General features: G+C 47.8%; 2 protein-coding genes across 9 annotated transcripts in view; both read right to left on the bottom strand.

Moving 5' to 3' along the window:
- LOC1278112 (dual specificity tyrosine-phosphorylation-regulated kinase 2) overlaps positions 1 to 12,469 on the bottom strand; it is a 59,006-nt gene extending 46,537 nt beyond the window's left edge. For all 5 annotated transcript variants that reach the window (XR_009766067.1, XR_009766065.1, XR_009766066.1 and 2 more), the window contains exons 1-2: positions 12,142 to 12,469; positions 11,375 to 11,458 (exon numbers count right to left, since the gene is read on the bottom strand). Coding sequence is in view for 2 of the 5 variants with exons in the window: in XM_061657474.1 (XP_061513458.1) it covers positions 11,375 to 11,458; positions 12,142 to 12,219 (162 nt within the window). In the remaining 3 variants the exon portion in view is untranslated. The remainder of the gene's footprint in view (positions 1 to 11,374; positions 11,459 to 12,141) is intronic.
- Positions 12,470 to 13,324: 855 nt separating this feature from the next.
- The window catches only part of LOC3291603 (laminin subunit alpha lam-3), a 77,360-nt gene continuing 67,307 nt past the window's right edge, over positions 13,325 to 23,377 (bottom strand). For 3 of the 4 annotated variants that reach the window (XM_061660357.1, XM_061660356.1, XM_061660358.1), the window contains 13 exons: positions 22,051 to 22,341; positions 20,917 to 21,985; positions 20,584 to 20,842; positions 20,135 to 20,525; positions 18,848 to 20,074; positions 18,321 to 18,781; positions 17,490 to 18,245; positions 16,361 to 17,428; positions 15,452 to 15,613; positions 14,939 to 15,389; positions 14,728 to 14,864; positions 14,435 to 14,666; positions 13,325 to 14,356 (listed from right to left, as the gene is read on the bottom strand). In XM_061660357.1, coding sequence (XP_061516341.1) covers positions 14,211 to 14,356; positions 14,435 to 14,666; positions 14,728 to 14,864; positions 14,939 to 15,389; positions 15,452 to 15,613; positions 16,361 to 17,428; positions 17,490 to 18,245; positions 18,321 to 18,781; positions 18,848 to 20,074; positions 20,135 to 20,525; positions 20,584 to 20,842; positions 20,917 to 21,985; positions 22,051 to 22,341 — 6,650 coding nt within the window. In that variant the 3' untranslated portion in view covers positions 13,325 to 14,210. Of the gene's footprint in view, positions 14,357 to 14,434; positions 14,667 to 14,727; positions 14,865 to 14,938; positions 15,390 to 15,451; positions 15,614 to 15,710; positions 16,168 to 16,360; positions 17,429 to 17,489; positions 18,246 to 18,320; positions 18,782 to 18,847; positions 20,075 to 20,134; positions 20,526 to 20,583; positions 20,843 to 20,916; positions 21,986 to 22,050; positions 22,342 to 23,377 lie in introns of those variants that run through there. The other variant, XM_061660359.1, reaches the window with a different exon arrangement.

Here is a 23,377-nt window from a genome sequence, read left to right on the forward strand (position 1 = left end):
CAATTTTCCCCAAAGCTTTTGCTTGATCTTTGTCTCACTTTGGGTTTGAGAGTTTTCTTTTTAAACAAACTCTTCATTTTGCTGTTACTGCAGCACAATTGCCGCCGTTTCCTCGTTCGCTTTGCGAGTAACAAACAGCGAAAATGTAAACAACACACATGCGGCATAACAAACATTGTCGATGGCCATCACCAAGCATTTGCCGTCGCATTCGGAAGGAAAGACAAAACTGTCCTCCCCCACCACCCAACCCATCTACTGAACCGATTGACAAACTTTTCCACGGCAGTCAGATTCTTATCGCAGGGTTATAACTAAATGACATCGTCGGTGAGGCCCCTGGCGGGGGGGGTTGAACTTTTTCCCCTTTTCTTCCGCTTTTCCACACCGGTTTGGGTCTCCATTCAAACACGCTGGAATTGCATTAGTAATTGGTTATAATTTATGGGAACCACAATCGAATACTCATCCCTCGGTGTGCACGGAGCAGGCACAGCACAGCGAAAGGAAAACCTTTGGGGAAACCTTTGCTGCGGAACAAACCACCCATCCCGTGTTTGCCCCGGAAGCTCCGAGCCCGATTACACGGCGGCGGCCGCATCGTCTTTTAAGCGCTCCCTAGTAGCATGCAATCGCGTATTACGTTGCGAAGCATTTTGTGGTTGTGGGTTTAGGCCCTCCCAATCCCCCCCTCATGGAAAACAAAAAAACAAAAATACACAAATACACCCAAAACCCGATGCGGTCGGTCTGCGCTCTAGCCACAAACGGTGGAAAAAGCCATCGAGTAAATTGTATAACAAGATAGTTAGACAACTAATTGATCACCAAACAATCCCCGCGACAGTTGTGGTAGTGAGCCCGAAATTCAGTATCGACAAGCCCCGGTGCCACCCCCCCCTAAAGAGTATCGCTTCCCGGGTACGCTTTTCCGGGTCAGAAGAATGTTTTTGTTTAGCGTGGTTGGTTTATCGCCGCGCGTTGGGCCTTCCCTCGGCGCGTATGTATTCGTTGCCCTCGTGTTTGTGCCGTTGCCCCGTTGTTTGGCGTGCTGGCTGGGTGGCCAAACATTACCATTCCAAACCCCTTTCCCGCGGCACACGTGTAAACCATAAACGGTTGTACACAGCACACGGGCACATACACAATCTCGCGCTTGTTTTTGTCACAGGCAGCAGTAACAGGCCCGGTGACTTCCGGTTAGAATTTCCAACGCTTTCACTCCTACTCTGCGCGGCTAGTAAAAGGGGGAATGGAAAGGGGAAATAGATACAAAATTTTATTGTATTCATTACAATTGTCACAGGCACACACACGCATCACATTCTGGGAGTTTTTTTTAAGGTTTTTGTTAATGCATGTGAGGTTTTTTCTTCGCTCACCTCTCTCTCTCTCTCTCTGTAGCTACTTCCGTCATTTGTCGCGGGTTTGTTTGTAATTTACAGCATTTTGCCGGCTCTTCCACTACGGTAGCATTATTGGGGCAATTAGTTTGTGGCTCTTGCTTCGTCCAAAACACCCCAAACAGTGAACCGCACACCAGCACCACACCAGAACAGAAGCACATTTTCCAACGACATGCAACGACCGACTGTCTCATCACCAAGACCGCATGCGTACCGAATCCCCGAGTGCCCAATATGAAGAATGCTAGTTTACGACTGTTTAGACCGCAACGCCGGGACCGCTTGTATGGGGGGGAAAGGATCCACCCCAGAGGGTGAAAGTTTTCCTCCGAAAAACTACATCCCCAAAACTGACGCTTTGATGAATTGTACCAGCGATTAGAGTAGAACATTTATTCGTCTCCCTTTTTGGGGAGGGCATTAGACATACGGGAAGGGAAAAGGTAGACATAAAGAGGGGGTTGAGGCTTTCACGGTTGATCGGTTGTCGTCTCGTACGTCTCCACGTAAAGGTTCACACACAGACGGGGGGGTTGGGAATATGGATATAAATGGTTCCAGTTACTGAAATCGTTATCAATCACGCCCCGGGGCAGTAGGCAGAGAGCTGACGGAGAGTCAATTCACCGTGTAAGGGCCGGGAAAAGGGAGCAGAGCCGTCGAATCGATGCGGTTTTTTTCGGGGGGGACGGCATTCGACGAAATCAATCAATTATGAAATGAAACGTTCGCGGTGGTGTGTGCATCACGGTTGTAAGGCGAAGGAAGGAAGAACTTTGGGCTGATGGAGTGACTCGAACGCACTTGAATAGTTAAGGTCTTGCGGTAGAATCATTCAACCCCCTGCTTCGTTTGTGTAGATGATTAAAGTACAATTGGGAGGAAGTTTTGTAAATGGATTTTATTAACCTCTCAATAGACCGAATGTCTCGTAAAGGGTCATGTAAAAACGCACCGAAGCATGTTGATGTAGCCTTGGAATTTTCATGACAACGTTATTCATTATTCATTCAAGCATTAATGGTTTTAATAAACAAGTTGAGGTTGAGATTTACAACAACTGGCATTAAAAATTATAGCACCACTATTGACCTCTGCCCATGTGTGACTATTATATCGTCTGGAACCTGCCGGAAATGGTTCGTTCTGTACCGTCTTGTGCTTTTAGCGATAAAATGTTGTCTGTCTGTCCAACTAAAACACGGTCTCGGTTCAGTGAAAATCGCTCGGCTTTGCTATGGTACAACTTTGGTAAGTTTTGTAGGAATGTTCGCGCAAACTTCAGTCCAATATTATTGCCATCGATTTTTCCTGATTGCATACCAAATAGGCGTTAGCAGGCTCACACAAACACACGATTAAAACACAAGAGAAAACATTCCCATTTTGGTTGATCCAGCAAAAACAAGATGGTCGACAAAACGGAGTTCCATCTACCCGGATTTCTGTCTCCTCTTCCAAAAACCAAACCCTCCCCCACCCTCCCCCCTTCCGGAACGACGTAGAACATGAACAAGCTCAACAAAGGATGCTGTGAGGTGGTTGGAGTTTCATCTCCCCCCTCCCATTGCCATCCTGCATAACACAACAGTCACACACCAACACACACACACACGCACAAGCTCACCCAAAGACCAAAGCACCAAGGATGGGTTGCCGTCACGTTCGTGGAAAAGCTGGAAAAGCCTACGGAAAAGCGAACCGTACCGTTGGGCAGAAGCAGCGCGTTCTTTATGCTTTTTGTTTTCATCCCAGCGCACAGCATCACACCACTACCAACGCAACGCGTCGAGCGATCCTTGTGTGAGTGCGAGAGTTTGATGCTGTGTGTAAGTGTTGGGGGGAGCAGGTTCTATGCTGTTCCTTGTTTCATCTGCTGTACCCGTTTTATGCGTTGGGGTGTTTGTATGAGTGTCAGTCCTTTGTGTGTGTGTGGTTTTAACTGTTCCCGAAACGGCCCCACGGGATGCTGTGACGTCGTGCGGACACCTCGCTGGGAGTGATTGTGTGTGTGTAGCAGCTGGTGTTTAGGTTAGCATGTGGTATTAGAAGGATAGAACCAAACTGTCCGTTCACTTTTGCTTTCCATTTTCTAAGCTTAAGAAGACACAGAGACGTTTTTCATTTCTGAGAGAAGGACACACACGACACATTTTCACAACCCCAAGGACTACTGCGACCATCATTACCATCACTTCCCAAACGTTGGATGCTGCAAAGGGAATAACATTTTCCACCGTTCATAGCGCGTGTCTTATGCTTACCTTTGCACGTTCTTCAAACGTTCGTCTTCGCACAAAGGGAGCGTCAGAACGTCTGCTTTGAATAGGCCTCCTTCTCGACGGTGTTCGCCTCGTGCGACGGTGGCTTTGTTTTCTTGTTCTTGCTCGCTTTTAAGTTTCTTTCCCACTCACACACACACGCTCTCCTCTATTGCATCGAGCTAAGAGCGTAATCGGGGGGCGCTCGGGGTGGTGACGATACGGTGCAGAATGTGAGCTCTGCTGCAATGTGTTCTTTGATTTGTATGCTGCACACACAAGCCCTGCTACTCTACTCGCTCTGCGCGCTCATACACACGTACCCGTACACATACAGACCCACACAAACACACACACTGGTATGCACTGCTTTGCTCCTCAACCGTGAAGACGTGAAGATTGCACGCGAATTGCGCGCGCCCTGACTTCCTTTCGCCTCCTTTGATTGCCTTTCGCAGGGACAAGGGACTTTGATGCCCCAACACAACTACCGCTCCAAGGGGGTGGCCCTCACACTTTTACTGATGCACCAGAAATGCGCACTTTTTACTTGGGATATCTTTCTGTTTCCCCCGTAATCTGGGATGGGGAAAGATTACTTTCGCTCCAGATGCCTGTGTGCTCTATGGCCCTGCAGAAAATTATGCTTTGCTGCCTTTTCGAACACACTCACACTGTTAGTACACACACACACACTTCTGTTACACTGTTATGTTATGGAGGGGGGACCCGATGGAATCGGTTGCAGTTGGTGCTGTAGTGACCAAAGCCGAAGAATGCCCGTCGTTTTTGCTAGCTAGAATCTGCTGCTACGAATAAGACAGTCGCAGCCTCTTCTTCCTGGGATGAAGACTGTTTGCTCGCACGCGCGCCTTTGGGGAGGTTGGCTTCCTGGCAAAACTACTTCCTTCCTGTATTGCGCGCAACGAGCTGTACTTTTCTTAGAGGGGCTTCCGTTTTATTCAGCTTTCCTGCAAGCTGCAAAAATGCACAACTAGCACGGGCTATTTGTTCTGTTCGCTTTTGCACCGGAAGGGATACTCCGAGTTGGTCGAAACTTGGCGCCGAGGGCGTATTGGCAACGCAGACGACCACGAAGAAGACGACGACCAGGGAAAATCCGAACCGTACCGCACTTGTTTCACTTCTGAGCGGTTGTATCGCAGCAGGCGTAGCTCCAAGCCCCAAACACGCGCTGTGTCGGGATCCGTGAGCGGGAGAGCGATGTTAGAGAGCGAGAGAGAGAGTGAGTTGAATGCGTGCGTGAAGTTACGTTGTTATGTTGCGAGGAGTAGGAAGGGGTTGAAAGAGAGAGAGAGCAGCATGACCGTACGGCAGTTAGGGGTGGAACAGAAACAGAGAAACAGACGAAGAGAGCACGCCAACGGAGCGCGTTTTTGTGAGCATGAGAGTGCTGAAGGGTGAGCGTTTTTTTCTTTTTTTCTACAGTGTTCTTTATGTTCGGAGATAGGAAAACATTGATCCCCGCATGGCCCCTTTCCGTGTGCTGCGCACCACCCTGCATGCGGCTCCGCGGACGTGCAATACAACGGTTGAAGCAATGGCAGTAGAGCGGAAGAAACCAAACAAAGAGAATGATTGGTACCAGAGCGAGAGAGCGAGAGAAGAGTTTGGGTGTGTGAGAAATCCGCCGAGCGAGGGAGCATACGCAACATGAATCACGCTTTGAGCGCGTTTGCTTATATTATGCGCAACATAGCATAAAATGCATTCATGGTGCATTGAGGGTTGAATTTAACATATTTGACAGCTGTTATTTCAATTTCTTGTATCTGTATGATGTTTAATAGCTATTAAGAACTGAAAAGAAGCATAATTACTGTATCTTCCTTGGTTTTAAGTGCGCTACCCTTCAATTCAATTGTTTTGCATGTGATTGAATAATTTTAAAACGGAATCATGATTATTAAGTTGCTAAAAAGTACGATAAGTTCCCCATTTTAAGATACACACTTGTATAAATTGAGCTCAGCATGAGCAACTTTTGCTATTACTAAAGGTTTGTAGTAAAGCGAAATAATTTCCAAAACAAAAAATTACATACAATAAACATTAAATAATGAACTAAAAAAAACTAAAATCTAATTGGAATACCAACAGAATTTCTAATTGATTTCTCATTTTCATTTTGCTATCGTGGATGTGTACCTTAAGCGAGACGTTACACTTTCAGATAGATGCGACAAATCAAAGTCGCAAGGTTGCTTGTTCGTATCACTTAGAGCAAATGTTCTTTGAAGACATTCAAATTTATGGATTAAAAATGTTAACAAAATGCAAGGAATAATTGTTTCATTTTCTGTACTGAAGTAAGAGCAAGTTAAATTCCTTATTGCTGCCCTTTTCCAGTGGGAACAAGGTTGAATAGTTTGGTAGTCGTTTCGGTCGTTCGGTAGGCTAGTCGTGTGCGTCAACTGCACTCTCCCAACGTTACACTCAGCCCCATAAATGGTACCACAAACGAAACCCGATTGGAGTGAGTGTTTATTGCTTTTAGTTTACATTCGATTTAACCCCTCGCCCACCCACCCACCGCCACAAACTTTAACTTACTTCTGCACTGTAAGCTTAAATCGAAAGAACTGTTCGCTTGTTGTTTTTTGTTGTTTTTTTCGATGCCAAAAAGGTGAAGAAACATGTTTCCGCTGTGTCGTATGTTCGTTACAGAAGAGTTTGAAGAGAAGTTAGCAGTTGAGGGTTAACAACCGAAACCAAAAGCCCCAAATGCAGTAAACAAACGACAACACGAACGTACAACGTACGCAAACATGTGCGTAGAATTAGCTGGCTGTCCACCCCGAAAACTCGGAAGTAACACCGTCCTACAGCCCCCATTTGGCACCTGCACGTGTCATTCGTGCATGAAGTAAATCTCTCCACAATCGTCTCGGCACGGCTCCTTGCGGCCATGTGCGTGGGCACCGGTTGTTGTTGGAACAGGCGGGAGAAAAAACACAAAAAACAATGACAGCGAAAACTATTTCCGGAACGGACGAATTTTCTGAGTGTGTGCACCTTTTCACGTGGCACATTTGCAGGAACGTCCACACAAATCAAAACGAAAGCCACACAGAGCGCACCGGCTAATGCATGGGGACAGAGGAAGGTGATGGGACATGGTCAGCTGCACCATAACGTGCTCGTTCGTTGGAGTTTTGCGTAATGAGGCGCTCGTTTTCGGGTCGAGGAAATGCGACGACGACTTCATTGTCGCTAAACAGGATAAACTGCTAAGCTTTTAGCGCTTGCTGGCCTCCTGGCGATGGTGACGCTTGATCCGTGTCGTACACATGCAGAACAACGCGGAACAGGGCCGATACAATGGCTCACGAATGCAATGGAAAGACGGACAAGCAATTGTCCGATATAATCGTTGTCATTGTGTTGTATGAGCAGCAGTAACTGATTGTTCAATTCCACTGTTTTTTTCTGTTTTAATTGTCCTTTTCGTCTGTGTTGCAGTAGAGATGCAGTCCATTTGTTGTTTGTTGTCCAACACTCCCCAAACACATCACTTCCTAAGGACTAATCTACTTCCTGTGTGTTTGTGTGTCCCATTTAGCTCCATTTCCGACCAACGTGTGCACATTTTGTTCACGTTTCTGGCCGTGTAACTCCGCTGTGTGCACATGTACTTTCCTCCAGGGCCTTCGTACTAGCCCTCGTAGAGCATACATACAAATCACCGTCACGAAACGAAAACGTTCCCAAACATCCGACATCGGTACGGGTTTGCACCAGCAACGGAGGGGCGACAAACGACATCGATAATCAAATTAGAACAAACGAAAATGAGTCCATCCAAAAGGGAAGTGCTCGGTTTGTGTTGACCACGCGGAAAGGATACGAGAAGTTGGTCAACCGAGCGTGGCACAACTGTGTGCCGGGGGAAGAGAGGGAACCGCAATTGTGGTCGCGTGTTTCTGGACAGTGTGGCATTTTGGGAAGCCGTACGAAAGGCGATAGGCCCCTGCAAGTGTCTCTCCTCGGCGTGTTCAGAAACGTTTTTCATTTGGGTGACACACACAGAACAATCACAGCAAACGAGTGGGAAGCGTGTGTGTTTGTGTTCTTTATCCCCCTATTTTCTCCACTTTAGGGGAGACTGCCAACCACTGCACGTTTCCGTGCACGATCTTCGGTGCCTCGTCAGCGGTCATAAAACGCGCTGCCGGCGGTCAACATTGTCAATGTGAAGGCCAGCCAAGTGAGGAGCATTGCGGAAGTCACAGACAGACTGAGCGCACCGAGAACTGAAGCGTGATCGAAGGATGACGACTTGTTATGGACGACGATCGAGCAAGCTGCTGCTGTTGCTGCTGCTGAGACGCATTTTTCACGCGCACAAGGAGTCGCGACGCTCGATCGAATCTGTTCCCCCGATTTGGAGTGGCCGAGGGTTAGGGTGAACTATCTTCTGCAACAGCCGATCGGTTGATTAATCGACCTGCGCTGCTGGGTGCTACTGGGTGTGTGGGGGATGGTGCTTCATCGACAAGATGCGACCCTTGGAGAGGATAATCCCGACCCGACAAGGATGAGTGTGTGTGTCTAACTTCGATCGGTAGTCGGTTGTTTATTATTGTCTCGCGTACCAAATCGGTGAACGGTGACCTGGACCTGAACCTGATCCATAGAAGGAGTGAAGGAAGTGTTACGAACGGTGAGACATGCTTTTTAAAGTCATTTTTATATGGCCGATGGAATCTTTTTACCGTTCTGATCAGTTCATTACACGAGTTATTGCATTATTGTCTGGGGCATGTTGATGATACACGATCAAGAACGTTTGTTTTAATGTATTCTGAGATGGTTAATGAACGTTTATTCATTGAATTTATTCCATCAAAGTCGAAGTTTTTTTTGTATCCCATTCAAAAAATCGACTGAATTGGATTTAAGAACTAATATTGGGGCCCTTTCCGTTGTAAGTTCGTAGGCTGAAACTTCAGCCTGTCAGCTGTTTGCATTGTATATCAGTTTTCGAGCAGCTATCTAAGTGGGTATAATATACAGGTGGACTTATCCCAAGGTGTATGAATTTAGAAGGCTGATTTTTATCGCTTCTGCTTCTGAATGAAGATTTTAAGAGTGTTTTGAGTATTCGTCAAGTCTCAAGAAAGCTTGTTTGAACAAAAGTTTTCACCCATTCTGTTAATAAGTGACATTCAAATTTGGTTTCAAAAAACATGCTATGAGACCACCTGAACTACATACACTTTTATTCTAGATTCCACCACGTGATCTCTTTAATGCACCTTGGGGTAAATGTAAACAACACCGTGTTTTCGAGCAGGTACTCGAATCTAATTCTAGCTTTGATGCTAGAATAATCTAGACTGAAAATTGCAGGCTAGTTTTTTGTGTGGTTTTGAATGGAATGTTTACATGATTTCAGCCTCCAACTGTCAAACTCCATACAAAAAACTGACTAGAATCGTGAAGGGCCCCATTATTGAATTAAAACTACTCTACATAAGAGATTTAAACCACAAAATGAGTTTCCGCAACGAAAGTAATCTGTTCGTTGCCATAGAGACGCATCGCGCTAGCAATCAACAACAACAACTTGCTCCAATCCCCGCGATCGATCGATCGATAACGAGTTTGTTGTGATCGTGAAATCGAAAGTTTTGCGATCCAAAATCAGCGCCTACTAGACGCATCTTCTCTGCTTTCGATCTCGATCGCGATCGGAGCAACCCCGCTCAGTCGGAAGTTGCTCCGGAACGATGCGGAAGAGAGCATCCATCCGGTTGGTGTTCCGGACGGGTTGGTGAAGAGCTCCAATCGCAACTCAATATGGCCACGGCAGAAAAGCAGATGTGATTAATTAGCGTAAAAGGCAGATTAATTGCATAGAGGGGGGGGGGGGGTGCTTCCACGTGCGCGGTGCGCGTTTGATGATGCCCGAGGAGAGGCCGCCCGGTACAGTAAGCAAAAAGGGCAGTGTGTTGATTTTGGGAGAGCAAGTTGGCAATGGTCAGGAACGCGTGTTTGGAAAAGAAAGTGGTTTGTTGGCTTGTTTGATTTGCTAAATGCCCCATGTACATCAAAGAACTTGGCGCGGTTGGTCAATTAAATCGGTTTTGAATCTCGTGTGCGGGTGAGCCAACCCGACTGAAAGCCCGTTTGTTGTCCTCCCGAAGCCTAATCAGTGGAGTAGTGTAGCGTCCGTGTAATCAATAATGTTGTAAACAAATTAACTACTTTCCATTCCTCTCCATTTCCTTTTCCACTCACAGCTCACACAAAAATAGATACAAAACCGTCAACTCAAAACATGAAGTTTGTACCGTTCTGCGTTGTTATTGTCCGAAGAATGATGGTTCGGGCTTACGGCGAGGTTCTGCTCGCGTTCTTCGATCCGTGTTTTCGGCCCTGTTCTGGGGAGAACGAGCTAGCTTTTCAAAGTAAAACATTAAACCGCGAAGCTAAACGATGGCTAACTTTTTTTAATGACAAACTTTTTGGCCAAATGTTGTTTTGGTTCTGTTCCGAGAGGGCGGTTCGGAGTTATTCGCGGACCAACAACATCGGCGGTTTCATTGACATTTTTGTGTTGCTGCTGTAACCTTTAGAGAACAAAGGCCTCGATCTTTTAACAAATCCAAACCATTTTGCTAATTTGAAGTGTCGGGATATGAAAAATTAATTTCTCCCGTTGTCACGTCTTTATTATCACGCCTTTGCACAAGTTGTAAACAGGCGGATAAAGGAGTGTAAAATGCGTATTTTTGCTACGACTCGTTAATTTATTCCACTTTCAATCCAATATGGGCACGGATCTCGACCTGACATCTCTATCAACGTGAAGAACCCGCGTGCAATAAATAATCATTTGCATACCTCTTTTTCCCCACATTAAGCACAATTGACCGTGGAGCAGAACACGGCGCGGCGAGACACAAATACAATGGAATCGCTTTCAGCTCATTTCCTGATCATTAGCAACTCTTTCTTTTCGTTGTCATAATATTGCACCACTTTTTTTTGGAGTTGCCTTGTGTTGCCCTAAAGGGTTAGAAGAAGGAGCTTTTGCTATTGGTTGGGGGCTATTTTTGCGGCGGCATTTCGCAACCAAGCATTTCAGCGCTGCCCGAGCACTGAAATGGGTTGAAAAGTTTTGATTTGTGAATGGGGAAACTTGTGTAATGCCTTGAACGAGCAGGGTGGCCTTTTGGTTTGTGAAAGAGCGAGACAAGTTTTCCACCCCCCCACAGGTCCTTGGCGAGGGTTGTTCGCTTTGGAGTCAGGTTGCGGGTGGGAAGAAAGTACACTGCCGGAACCAGGAATGACTTGACTCGAGGGGGACTCGAGCAGAAATCGAACCCAGAGTGTGACAAAGCACGCTGTTCACTATCTACCCCACCTACTGAACCAGGCACTCAGTGGACAGGGAGTGAGAGGATGAAGCGGCCTCACCGAAGGCCACGGTTTACGGTTCGCTTGCGCTGGCCGCCAATGTCAGAATAAATCATCTTTCTTCGATCGGTTGCGATGCGTGCGTGGCAGGTTGGGTAGGTCAATTTCGATTTGCCGGTTGTGTCTCACCTACGCGATAAACCGTCCCCGCGGGAAAGCTGCCCGGACAAGGACGATATTGTGTGTGTGCGAAAGTCGGCAACAAAGGCGGAGTGTTGGAGAGTTGCTGACCGTGTGGTCATTTGGAGTTTAAGGACTTACCACTACCGGGCAGAAGAGACGGCGCAAGAACACGGTCACAAAGTGTTGTGAGAAGTAGTTGTAGACGGCGTATCCCATCAATACCTGGAATGGGAGAGGGAGATGAAAAGCAGTCAAGGAATCGGCCATTGAAGATTTTAATTGCAATTCTTCATATTTAAATGCCAATAACAACAACAAGATCAAGAGCGGTATATTATTGAAATGTGATTGTGTCTATTTCGCTCTTTGTTTACACTCTAGAAATAGCTTCCTTTCCCACTGAAGCACGCCAGCACGTGTCAAGCGTCTTAGCGCCAAACATCGCTATTCTCAGCAGGCCTGGATCGATACCGTTGCGGCCAACATCGCCGTGGTGCGCAAACAAACAGCACCACTACCATTCCTGGCTACTGTGATCACCGGTTTGGCAATAAACACATCACTCTAATGACATATCTCTCTCGCTCTATCTCTGTACAGCGGCACTCGTCACCATGAGGAAGTGCCCTTCCCTAACAGCAGTACCAAACGATCACCTTGTGCGGCGATCTCATCCTCGAGAGCCTTGGATTATTAGACAGGACGGGCAGCGGGATCACTCGAAATGGGCAGATATGCACGCCGCACAAACATCACGTTTCGCTCAGCATCACGAACCGTGACATCACACATTCGTTGTTTACATCGATTGATTGCGTGCTGTGTTATTGAAACAGTGGCGTTTCTGGCTTGTTGTAACTGACGTCCCACCCACCCCCACCGGCCGACCCCGCAACCTTACTCACTTTCAGGTGAAACAGGAAGCTGCAAACCTGCCCGTATCTGCTCACCGGCGTTTCCTCGTCGTCGCTCTTAGGATTCATGAAGCTTCCGTACACACGCGCCACACACAGATACACTCATCTATTGGGTAAACAATGCAAAATCACGACACCGAACTATGAATCTCCTACACTCTGATGCACCACACACGCGCACACACACACAGTGGCACTAATCCAGTGTAGGGAATTAAACTTTCGATCTCTCGCTACTGCTGGTCGGTTCGAATCGCGGTATCGAGATGAGCCTCCAGACATCCAGGATCCATTGGGCTCCTGATGCGTACTGTGGTCGCCTCGCGCGCCCTATCACGTATGCAGGCAAGGCGTGTGTCACACCAAAACGCGCCACCATGCCCAGCCCCGGCGTCGTACGGTGCTACAGGGCTTAAGGCCAGCAAAACGTGCCCGGTAGAAATAGAACCAATAAGGTACGCGCGAGGCCATTAAGGGGCACACGAAACGGTGAGAGAGAGAAGCAGGGGAATTAGGCGCAAAAAAGAACAGTTAGAGGCGATGGAGGCAAGAAGGTAATGCACGTGCATGGAACCGGTGCCATAAGGAAGGCTTTCCGATGGCTGCAATCCGCCGCCACCCGCCAACCGGTACTATTGCCCTTGAGGTTGCGGCGAGCTGATGCACATTGGTTGTGCAGGTGGAAATGGTCAAAATGTATTGCATATACAATGAAAATGTATGTAATTTAATACAATGAAATGCATTAGTCATGTGTGATGTTGAATTGTTGATTTAAACTTGATTTTTGTTGTAATTTTAGTGCGCAAATTATCATAGTTTGAGTACAAAATGTGAAGCTTCAAGCTGTTTGCTACGCGATTGCATACTTTTAGGCGTTTTAGAACAAATCGGATTTCGTAAAGCACAGGGTTATGATACAAATATTAAATTAAACATTAAACAGTTGCATATCCCACTGTCTAACGGCACGAGCACGGTTAAGTCGAAACAGGTTACACGAAGGCCATCACCATTAGTCCGGCGTTGTACCGTTCCCCCCTTCTCTCATCCAATTACTTCGCGCAGAATCGCACCGAAGCAGAAATCGCCATTCATTAGTTCGCACTTTCTTCATTCATTTCGTACTTTGCTTCGGATAAGAGGAAAAACAATCGGCAACACACACATGCTTGTTGAAGACATTCACGTACTCACCCTCCCGCTGGAGGGAAGGAGGTGGTTAGGAGAACGGTTTTATTGTAATACCGCGATGCTACGGATCTACGGGGGTCAGTTTGTGCTCGCGGCCCGTATGCAATTGGCTGGCTGGCCATCGTGCACATACGGACCGTAGTTTTTCAACTCGCAAAAACCAGTTTCGTTTTCGTCTTACATGATACACGATGTTGTTAGTTAAGTGTGACAGCAGTATCACTACTACATTCGGCTAGTCGTTCGGTTGTGCTTAGAGTTAAGTTCTCCTCTTCCCGCGCTTTTCTAAACGTTAAACCTCCAGTTCAAAGAGGAGGGCAGTGTTCGATTATCATTTCTCTAATACATTGTATCCTTTACTCGATCTCCCCCCTTTCTCTCTTATGGCATCTTATCGAACGTGTAGTTTGTGTGTTTGTAGTGTAGTTTTTTCTGCTTTTCCTTGGAATCTTGGTTCTATCGAGAATAAATAGAGACTCTATGCACGAGAGACAGCACTCTCGGGCGTAATAAATACAAATTAGGTCCATAAGTTAGGTGGGCTACCTATCTGCTAGCTTACAAAACGTACCTTATCCTACTCTACTCAAAAACCATCGGCACTATCCGGATGATCAGGTTTATCGTGTTGAGGCGTCACTGCTACACGTCTTTGCGCAGACGAGTGAGCCTCAGACTGTATATTTGGCTTAACCGTTCATCCGGATTCATCGCGGAACTTACTGGAAAAACAGTAGTACCTCGTCGCTATCCTTACCTCCCTCTCAACTACTTACATCCCTATATACCGTTGGAACACCTTCGTCTAAGCGTATTGAATCGTAATGGCTATGTACAGTGCGCGTGCGCGAGGGACGGTTGCGCTAGTTCACCGCTAAACATTCGCTCAGCAGCACATTGTGCAGATCGTCCATGTCCGTCCAATCTTTGCGCTCGTTGCGGATGACGATGTTCCGGATGCATCCCTTAAAGTTTTCCCTCATCAGCAGTGTGCCGCTGGAAGCCGCATCTGAAACGAAATTTTGAAAGGAAAATGACGTAAATTCAAATGCTCATGATGAAACGGTCAGTCTAACTCCGATCTTACCTGGAAGACCACCAATGTACAATGGAGCCTTTGTGTTAACCCGTCCAAATCCGTTCGTTCCGTGGGGCAACAGCAACGAAGGAGGGAACTCGTTCACCCGCAACGCCATCTGATGATCCTCGTACAGTGCCGAGATGTTGTGCCACCGGTTATCGCAAAGTGTGTACTTGGAGGGCAGCGATGTGGACAGTCGCGTCGGATTACCGTCACCATTGTCCACCGAAAGGATTATCTGGAGAAGAATATTATGTTGTTAATAACGATTCCATTACCTCTTCGGACGGTTTACTTACATTTCCATTGGAGATCTCTAACGATAGTGCGGGGAAACCATTGATCTGGTCGGCTACACTCATGAGAATTCCGTTCATTTCCGACGTCCGAACCTCCAGCTCAATCTCCACAAACTTTCCTACGTTGAAGTTGCGTTCTTTAAGAGCAAAGCAAAGGGTGGGTTATCAATCAAGTAGGAAGCACTACAACATCCTGCCAAAACCAACTCACTGTAAATGGCGTACGCATCTCCGGGGAAGTAGGAACCACGCTCGATGCGCGGGAAGCACTGGCCCACGTGCAGATGCCGGCCGGGCCGTGCCAGGTCCTGCGTGTTATTGTTCACCACAAACTTCCGCAGGCAGCCCTTGAACGCTTCCGGCCGTGGTTGTAGCTCCCGGGGCAGTATCGGCACCTCGTCCGGCAGTCCACCGACGTGCAGCGTGCTGGCCGCGTTCAGTTTCTTTGGTAGTTTAAGTTGCGCCGAGGAGTGCCCGCTGCCGACCTGTACGCTCAGTTTGGCCTTCTTCTTCACGCTGCTCAGCGTCACGCGGTACCACTGGCCATCGTTCAGCTTCGGCGGTAGTAGGAGCTGTTCGCGTTTGCGGCCTCGCACGGTCAGCTTGAGGAAGCCATCCTTCAGCGACAGCATGATGAAGTGTTTCGCTTTCTCTTTGGTTCCCTGAGGAAGACAGTTGTGATTAGCATCATCACTATTTGTATTGTCATAGCCAGAAAACTTACCAACGCCACGAACAAAATGCCATTCGGATAGAACGTCCGGAAGTCGAACTCGATGTCGAAATTACGCTGCCACATGTTTCTCGACTGGACCGTCACCACGGAATAGCTTTGCGGTTTGTCACCGTACTTGAACGCATTCGGTTCGTACGAGTAGCTTCCGACCTGCAATCAAACCAAAAGGTAACTTATCATCTGCGTGAAACAACTCTGCACCGACTAACAAACGGATTGTGATAGCACCAGCTTCGAAATTACCTTCCGAACAGGGGTACGAGACTCACGGAAAAGCGTGTCTTAAGCAGTGCAAAATGTGTAATGTCGGCATGGGGATTAATATAGCCCGGTTAGTAAATCGATGGCGATGATGGTTGATTAGAGTTCTGTGCTTCGTAGTCGTGTTTATACTATTCATCAGTATTAAATCTACACCAAACTAGACTAAAATTACCCCTACTCTATCCCTTCGAAGCTCTACATCCCATTGTGTTTCCTTATTGTCCTGATATCCACTTTGATCATGCAAACAAAAATCTAAGATACACTAACATAAGCCAACCGTTCACCAATTAATAAAATTGCTTAAACCTAAAATAGCAGTCACAGTACTACCACTGCTATCAACGAACTACGCTACACTATGAAACCCATTTCCAGCGTGTGTTTAGTGTTTAACAATCGTCTGCTTCTTCCTTTGAGTTAGTAGCATTTTCAACACTCTGTAAGTACAGAAAGGTTAAATGTGAGATAAAGTATTTGCTTTGTAATACAACGATCAATGTCTTAATCTAAAGCACTTGCTACAGAGACCCAGAGAGGCACTCCGCTCCAAGAGCATGTTAAAAGTGACCAAAAGAAAGCTTAAAATAGGAGTGTTTAAGTCTATCTGCTACCCATCCGCCAGCTACTTACACGATGGCAACCTTCCGGCGCTGCCTTGAAACTCCTTCCGATTGGTTCCGTTTTCATGAGTGCCGTGTACAGTCCCTGACTACCCATGGGCGGTCCGGTACGGCCCATCTGAACGTCGGTAAAGTTAAGCGCTTGCCCGAACGAAAGCGTTTGATTGTTGAACACCACGTTCGCCACGACACCCTTCAAACCGTCGAACACCTTCGCCAGCGATGCGAACGCCGGATCGTACGGTACACCACCGATGTACAGACCTCCGCTTTCGCCCGGCATGTTCACCAGCGAGGATTGCAGCGTTCGAGACATCTGGAGCTTGTCGTCGATTCGCAACTCCACGTGACGGCCCTGTTTGACGACCGCAAGCACATGATACTCGCCATCGTTCAGTGTGCCGTTGGAAGTCAACTCTACCCGCCCAGTGCCAGCATCCATCCACAGATGAAGACGACCCTCGGACAAGAACACGGAATAGTTCCCAAACGTATCCTTCGCGTCGTAATCATCGTGAATTCTGCTCGGATACGCAGACAGCAGCAGCAGCGCATCTGGCTCCATGGTACGGAACACGAATCCAAAGTTGGCTCGCTTCTTCAGCGGGAACGACGGGAACTCGACGTAACCGTCGCCGAAAAAGCCTGCCTTCACGATCGTACTATCGCAGGATGTTTCAATTCCAAAGTGTGTCGTACTGTCGAGAGGATCGTAAGAAGTGCCACTAATCTGCAGTCCCTTCACACAGCCCAGGAATGCGTGATCTGCTCCGGGTGCTTTGGTGGTGCCCGTTTTGAATCCAGGAGGAACTCCTCCCAGATAGTACTTGTCGCTGAGGACTGGCAGCATCGAGGCACCGATCGGTTTCGTGGGTGAACCGAGAATATTGTCTAGCCCGTCCACCTTCAGCACACCTTCGTCCGTTCGAGATTTACGGTATTGACGGGATGCTTCGACAACGACCCACCGGCCTGTGTTGTATCGTTTGGTGGTGTTGATCTCAAGTCGTGCATCATCACCGTAATCCACACGGAACACCAAACGCCCTTGATAGAGTGTAAGCGATACTGATCGATTCTGAAAGAAGAGTAAAATGCGTTAAAAAGAATCCAATGGGAGTTTTTACACGATTACTTACATTCTTCTCATCCAATGCTAAGAAGATGAGTGCATCCTCATCGAGCGTTTTGAAGCTAAGACTCAAACTGAATTCCACCTTATTTAGACGGCCCGTGTGCTGCAACACCGCATATCCATTGCCGTTAAAGTTTCGCTCGTTCGTCGAGCTGGCAACCTCCTGCGGCCCTAGCATAGCTCCCGCACACTTGCCACTGGAGCTGGTAAAGTGCCACAGTCCAAGCTGCCGTTGATCGACGTAAAGTTGACTGACGGCCACACCCAATCCTTGACTCGGCTCCAGCTCCGGCACACGTAGATCATCCGGTATACCACCAACCCAGATACGTCTGCTCGGACCAATGTTGATCGTGGAATACGCTGGACTGCTTGCACCGGTCACAGGACGTGCATTGCTCAGGACACCGGCCGGCAGCATGTGCCGCACGTTGAGTGTTCCCACGTTGAAGGTACGCGTTGCATCAATGAAGTACCAGGCGGCATCATTCTTCAGATCACGCACCTCGATCTCCTGAGGATGGGTCATGGTTGTGACTGATTCACCGTCCAAGCTCCAAAGCATACGAATCTTGCGCTGTCTCAGCTCGAGCGCTATGAAACGACGATCATCCCCTTCAATGTATGCCAGTGGTGAGTTCTGAACCTTTGGATTCGTCAGTGCGATCGACATTACGATCCGATTGGTTGTGGAAGGTCCAAAGGTGGCTGGTGCGTACGAACGTATACATTGGTCCGCTGACTCCATCGACACTCGGATCTGTTATCAAAAGAGAGTTGGACATATTTTTAGAATCAAGATCGTGTGTTAAAGCTCATAGTTTGTGTCACTTACGCCCTCCGCAGCATGCTTTGCAAGTGCTATCTGATCGCGCAACTGCTGCAACTTTCCCGAAAACGATTGATTCCACGCCTGGAACCGTTCATCCTGTATCTTGCCAAGTGCTTCGATGCCGTTCAGCTTGTCCTTTGCCTTGCGAATGTTGCCAAACGTTTGCGATACGTTCTCTTCGGCCATTCCGAACTTGGTGTCCCACTCCGGTTCGAGCGATTTCAGCTTCAGTTTCAGCTTGTAAACGTCACTGTTGAGATTGATCGCATCTTGGCGGACGAACTTCATCTGCTCCGACACGATGCTCGAACGGTCCAGATCGGATTGCACTGTTTTCATTGTTTCACCTCGCTCCACCTTGCCCAGCTCGTCCATGAGATTGTTGTTCTTGATCGCCGTCTGCCATATCTGATCCTTAAGGCTTTGGACACTCTTCTCCTTCTGGATCATCGTTTCGTTCAGTGCTACAATCGTAGAAGATGTATATTGATTGCTCTAAATATAATGCAAAAACAGTAGTTACTACTTACCAACAGCCTTGTTGAGTTCTTTATTCGCACGGCTAGTCAGATTCGTAGACACTCCCAGTGCCTTCCGGCTCTGATCACTGATTGTAACGTCGTGCAGTGGATGTATCAGCTGATCGGCCTTCTCAACCATGCTGGTCGCATTGTCGGCACTGGACTGAGCGGACACAATTGCAGAAATAATGTTCTCGTACGCTTGACTCGCCTTCATAGCTTTGGCCGATGCGTCTTCGGTCGTTTGGAACTTGTTCTTAATATGGTCCGCTTTCGCCTTAAGCTGCTCCGCGTGTCGAAGCGCTTGCGGGATCTGTGTCTCGAGCAAAATACTCTTTTCCCGGATCAAGTCTTCCGTTGCATCACTCAACCCATCCAATAAGAATTGTAACGTACGGTTATCCTTTTCCAGTTGATCGTAGTTATCTCCAAGCTGTTCCAACGTAACATCCGTATCGGACATTATGTTGGTGTCGAGCAGTTTCATAACTTCTGCTTCATCTTCCAGCGCTTTCTCATACGCAGCACGAGCTTTGTCAAAGTGCTTCTGATTGGTGGTCTGATAGACCTCCGTCTCCTGCACGTGTCGAAACACCTGCACGGTGTAGTTCTGCAGATGATCTGCTTTGTGGTGTATCTGTTCGATCTCGAACTTCAAATCATCCAATCGTCTTGCTTGCCGTTCGACTTTCTTCGAAACATTGGACCAATGATCGAACTGCTTGTTGGCACACTCCAGCACTGTATCATCGAATTCTACCGCCTCGGCGAGATCGCGTATGTCTGCCAGAAGATCTTTCGCTTCTTTGACTGCAAGTGGCAGTTTTATATGATGATCACCAACTCCGTAGTTCTTAAGTATCTGTATTGTGTTCCGCAGATCACCATCTATCGCATTGATTTCTTCAAACAAATCATTAGCACGCTCATTACACTTGTCGATTTCCTCTTCGCGCGCTGTCAGACGGTTGTCCATCTTCTGCAGCCGCTTCGTAAGTCGTGTTGCATTGCGCGTAAGCGGCTCCGCAAAATCGGCCATAAACTTTTTCGCCATATCTTCCGCTTCTAGCAGTCGAGCTACTCGGTTGGACAGTTTACGCGTTTTCGCTTCATATTTCGTGAGCTTCACCCAAGGTGCCGGTATGCCGTTGCGATCGATGTGAGCCGTTTCCTCTGCCAATCGACTAGCCAGTATTTCAAAGTCATCGATCAGTGTAATGGTGCAGTTATCGCAAACTAAAACAAATGTAATCGTGAAATGTCATAGAGATTTATAAAACGTTATGAAATACTTACTCTTGCACCGGTAGTCCTGCACGATATGCTTGGGCTGTTCGCAACGATCACACTTTCTCCCAGTTATCCCCGGACGACAGTGACACTCGCCCGTGAAATGATCACACTCATCGGACATACTGCCCTCCCGATTACATTCACACGCCTCGCAGTGTCCATTGTCCAGATGGGGATGGCCAAAGTATCCCCGCATGCAACTATCACACAGTGCGCCGGTATAGCCCGTTTTACAGATGCAATGCACATCGCTACCTCGCACCGTACAACCACGGGCAAAGTTTTTCCGCGTCTCGGGACACGGACAGGGCGAACATTGACCAAGGTTAGGATCACCGTAGAATCCTTCCGCGCATCGTTCACAGTGCTCACCTCCTGTGTTGTTGCGACAGTTCTAGAGGAGATAAGAATGTTTAACAAAATGCTCTAAGGAGACCGATTTCGCAGCTTACCAAGCAAACACCTGTTTCTGGATCACACTCCTCACTACGTCCATTGCATCCACAAGGCACCACCTTGCCGATCATATCATCTATGGTTGCCCACTCCAAGTCGACGATCGGCAATCGATGACGATAGTAGCCCGGGCCCGGATTCTGACACGACAATCCACTGTATTTTGGAGTACAGCTGCAACGCTCCACTCCATAAGCATGGTTGTTCTCAGCTCCTGCCACAAAGATTCCCGTGTCAAGTGTCACATTTGTAAGTCTGTAATGGTAGGAAATATCCTCGATTAGCCCTTTAGTCAATTGCAAACGTTAAAACACAATTCACACACTCACACAACTTGCTGAAAGTCCATCGTGGTTGTGCCTCGCACAAAGATATGCCGGACGTTTTGCAATGCCGTCATCAGAATGGTTCGATTCGCCCAAGCACCATCGTAGTGATTACGCCAAAGGCTTCCCAGCAAGCGCACCGAGTGTGACTCTACCGGCTGTCCGTAGCGGATCGTTTGCTCGTAGAAATCTAGCACCAGATTTTCGTGCGTGTGTAGCTGTACCAGTGGAAACTGACGTAACGATGGTTCGGGAATGTTGATGGTCGCCCCGTCTGTGATCAGAGTGAAATTAAGCAGGCCACCATAGCTGGCGGTACGATCGCCCAGAAATTGAGGTGGGAGCTGGAAGTACAGCGGATATCGGAACGTGGCGTACGCTCCGATCGACACATTGCCCGAGGAGCTCGGTATCAGCTCGAGATTGTTCATGCTGGTAATGTTCACATCTTCCCGGTGCATCTGCGTGCCTTCCAGCTGCAAGATCACAACGTAATCCACCTCAGTGTGACCATCTTGTCGCTCCAGGTACTCCACACTTAAGTTACGTGATCCTGCCAACCGCACCTGGCCCCACGAATGATCGCTTTGCGTACATTCACTAGCTCTGCCGAAGCAGAAACATCGAGTACATCCTTCCGGGTGGAATGCGGCCAACCCGAACGTACCCTGCCGACAGATATCGCACCGCTTTCCGTACACCATTTCCTTGCACTGGCACTGGCCATTACGATCGCAGGGGAAAACGGTCCCATTATTGCTCGGCAGTGTACCCCGTTCGTCACACGCACACCGATGGCACGTTGGATAGCCGTAGTAGCCCAGAGCGCACTCATTACACTGCCGACCAGTGTATCCTTCCTTGCAACTACACTGTCCCGTTTCTCTGTCGCAAGACTGTCCGATCGAGCCGACTATGTCACAGGCACAGTGCTTGCAGCCCTTCTGGAACTCATTGCCCCAGGTGTTGGCAATGCACGAGCGACACTCTGGCCCGTGGCTGTTGGCCGGACAGATACAGCGCCCGGTATCGGGATCACAGACATACGCCGCACTGGAACATACGTCACAGCCTGCAAGTAGAGTAAATGTTTTACTGAAACAAATCCCCAAACTCTCTTTGAGTATGAGTACTTACGCTTGCATCCTTGTGCACTGAAGCCGTAAAACCCAACATCACACCGATCGCAACTGGTGCCCGTGACGCCCGTCTTGCAGAAGCACTGTCCCGTGTGCAGATCACAACCTTCCAGCTCACTGCCATTCGTGTCGCAAGAACACGATATGCATCCGTTACCGGAATTCAGATCCCAGTAGCCCTTCCGGCAGAGATTACACTGACGGCCCTCGATGTTTGGTTTGCAGTGGCACTGGCCCGTCTTTTGATTGCAGCCTTGGCCAAGGGATCCCTTCGGATGGCAATTGCAACCTGTAGAGAAACGAGGGAAAATAAGAACGAAAAGTCGATTTAGTAAGATTCTACACAACAAGTGGATGTTAAGCAGCGGATGAAAAATCGAAACCAGATCAAGTGGCTGAATCGGCGGTCGTATCGTTTTGAACGCAGTGAAGACAGACTACATACGGGAATCAAACTCATCAAGAAGTGTTCAGTTTAGGGTCGTAATAGTATGATAAACATAGTGAGTTTAGAGTGGTTCGTGTATGTTTCCCAACCTTTCGCTTTTTCTCTGATTTCGGGGAATCGTGGAAGATTCACGATCATTCGCTGTACTCGCTCGGCATGGGATCGGCACGCACTCGCGCCCGCTTGATGAAGATCGATCGATTGTGCAAAGAGATGGAATGGTTGTTTTGCGAAAAGAAAAGCACAGTTTCCTCGAAATCTCAGTCCCGGTGTGTCCCTTCACGAAGAACGTTGGTCGCTTAATAAGTGCTGCTTAATTGGGTGCGCCCCACTCTTGATCTCCCACTCCTTATCCCAACTATTGCGTCTAAACGATCTCTTCCATGTGAAGAAAGTGATCGAAGTGATTTCCAAACTGGACCCATTCTGGGTTCCACCTCGTCGTTTTTTGTAGCTCTTGTGACGTTGTGTCAACGGGATGTTCCCTTTCTTTTCGGCGGACCTCGATCGATACGATCCAAGCGATCACACGATAACACACGTGCTGGGCGAAGACTGCAATTTTCTCATAAATCTTGACAGTTCGTTGCAGGAGCGTGGTGGGATGTTGGCGAGAAGGCGATCGGTATCGTTTTTCAGGCCGTTCTGTTGTCGCTATCAAAATTTAACTTCAGGCAAGAATGTTACCCACTTTTACGAAATGTTATGGAATGCAACGGTGAAATGGGAAGCGAGTCGAGCGACAGTAAAGGAACAGAGGAACTCTTTGGACAGTGTCAAATTATGCCATAAATCTGGTTGATTTATGCACTGACATGTTGCTGTAACTCAAATATTTGATTTTCCATTATTTATAGAGAGTAATTGGTAGTACCGT

This window comes from Anopheles gambiae, chromosome 3 (assembly GCF_943734735.2).
Source record: "Anopheles gambiae chromosome 3, idAnoGambNW_F1_1, whole genome shotgun sequence".
Classification (NCBI taxonomy): domain Eukaryota; kingdom Metazoa; phylum Arthropoda; class Insecta; order Diptera; family Culicidae; genus Anopheles; species Anopheles gambiae.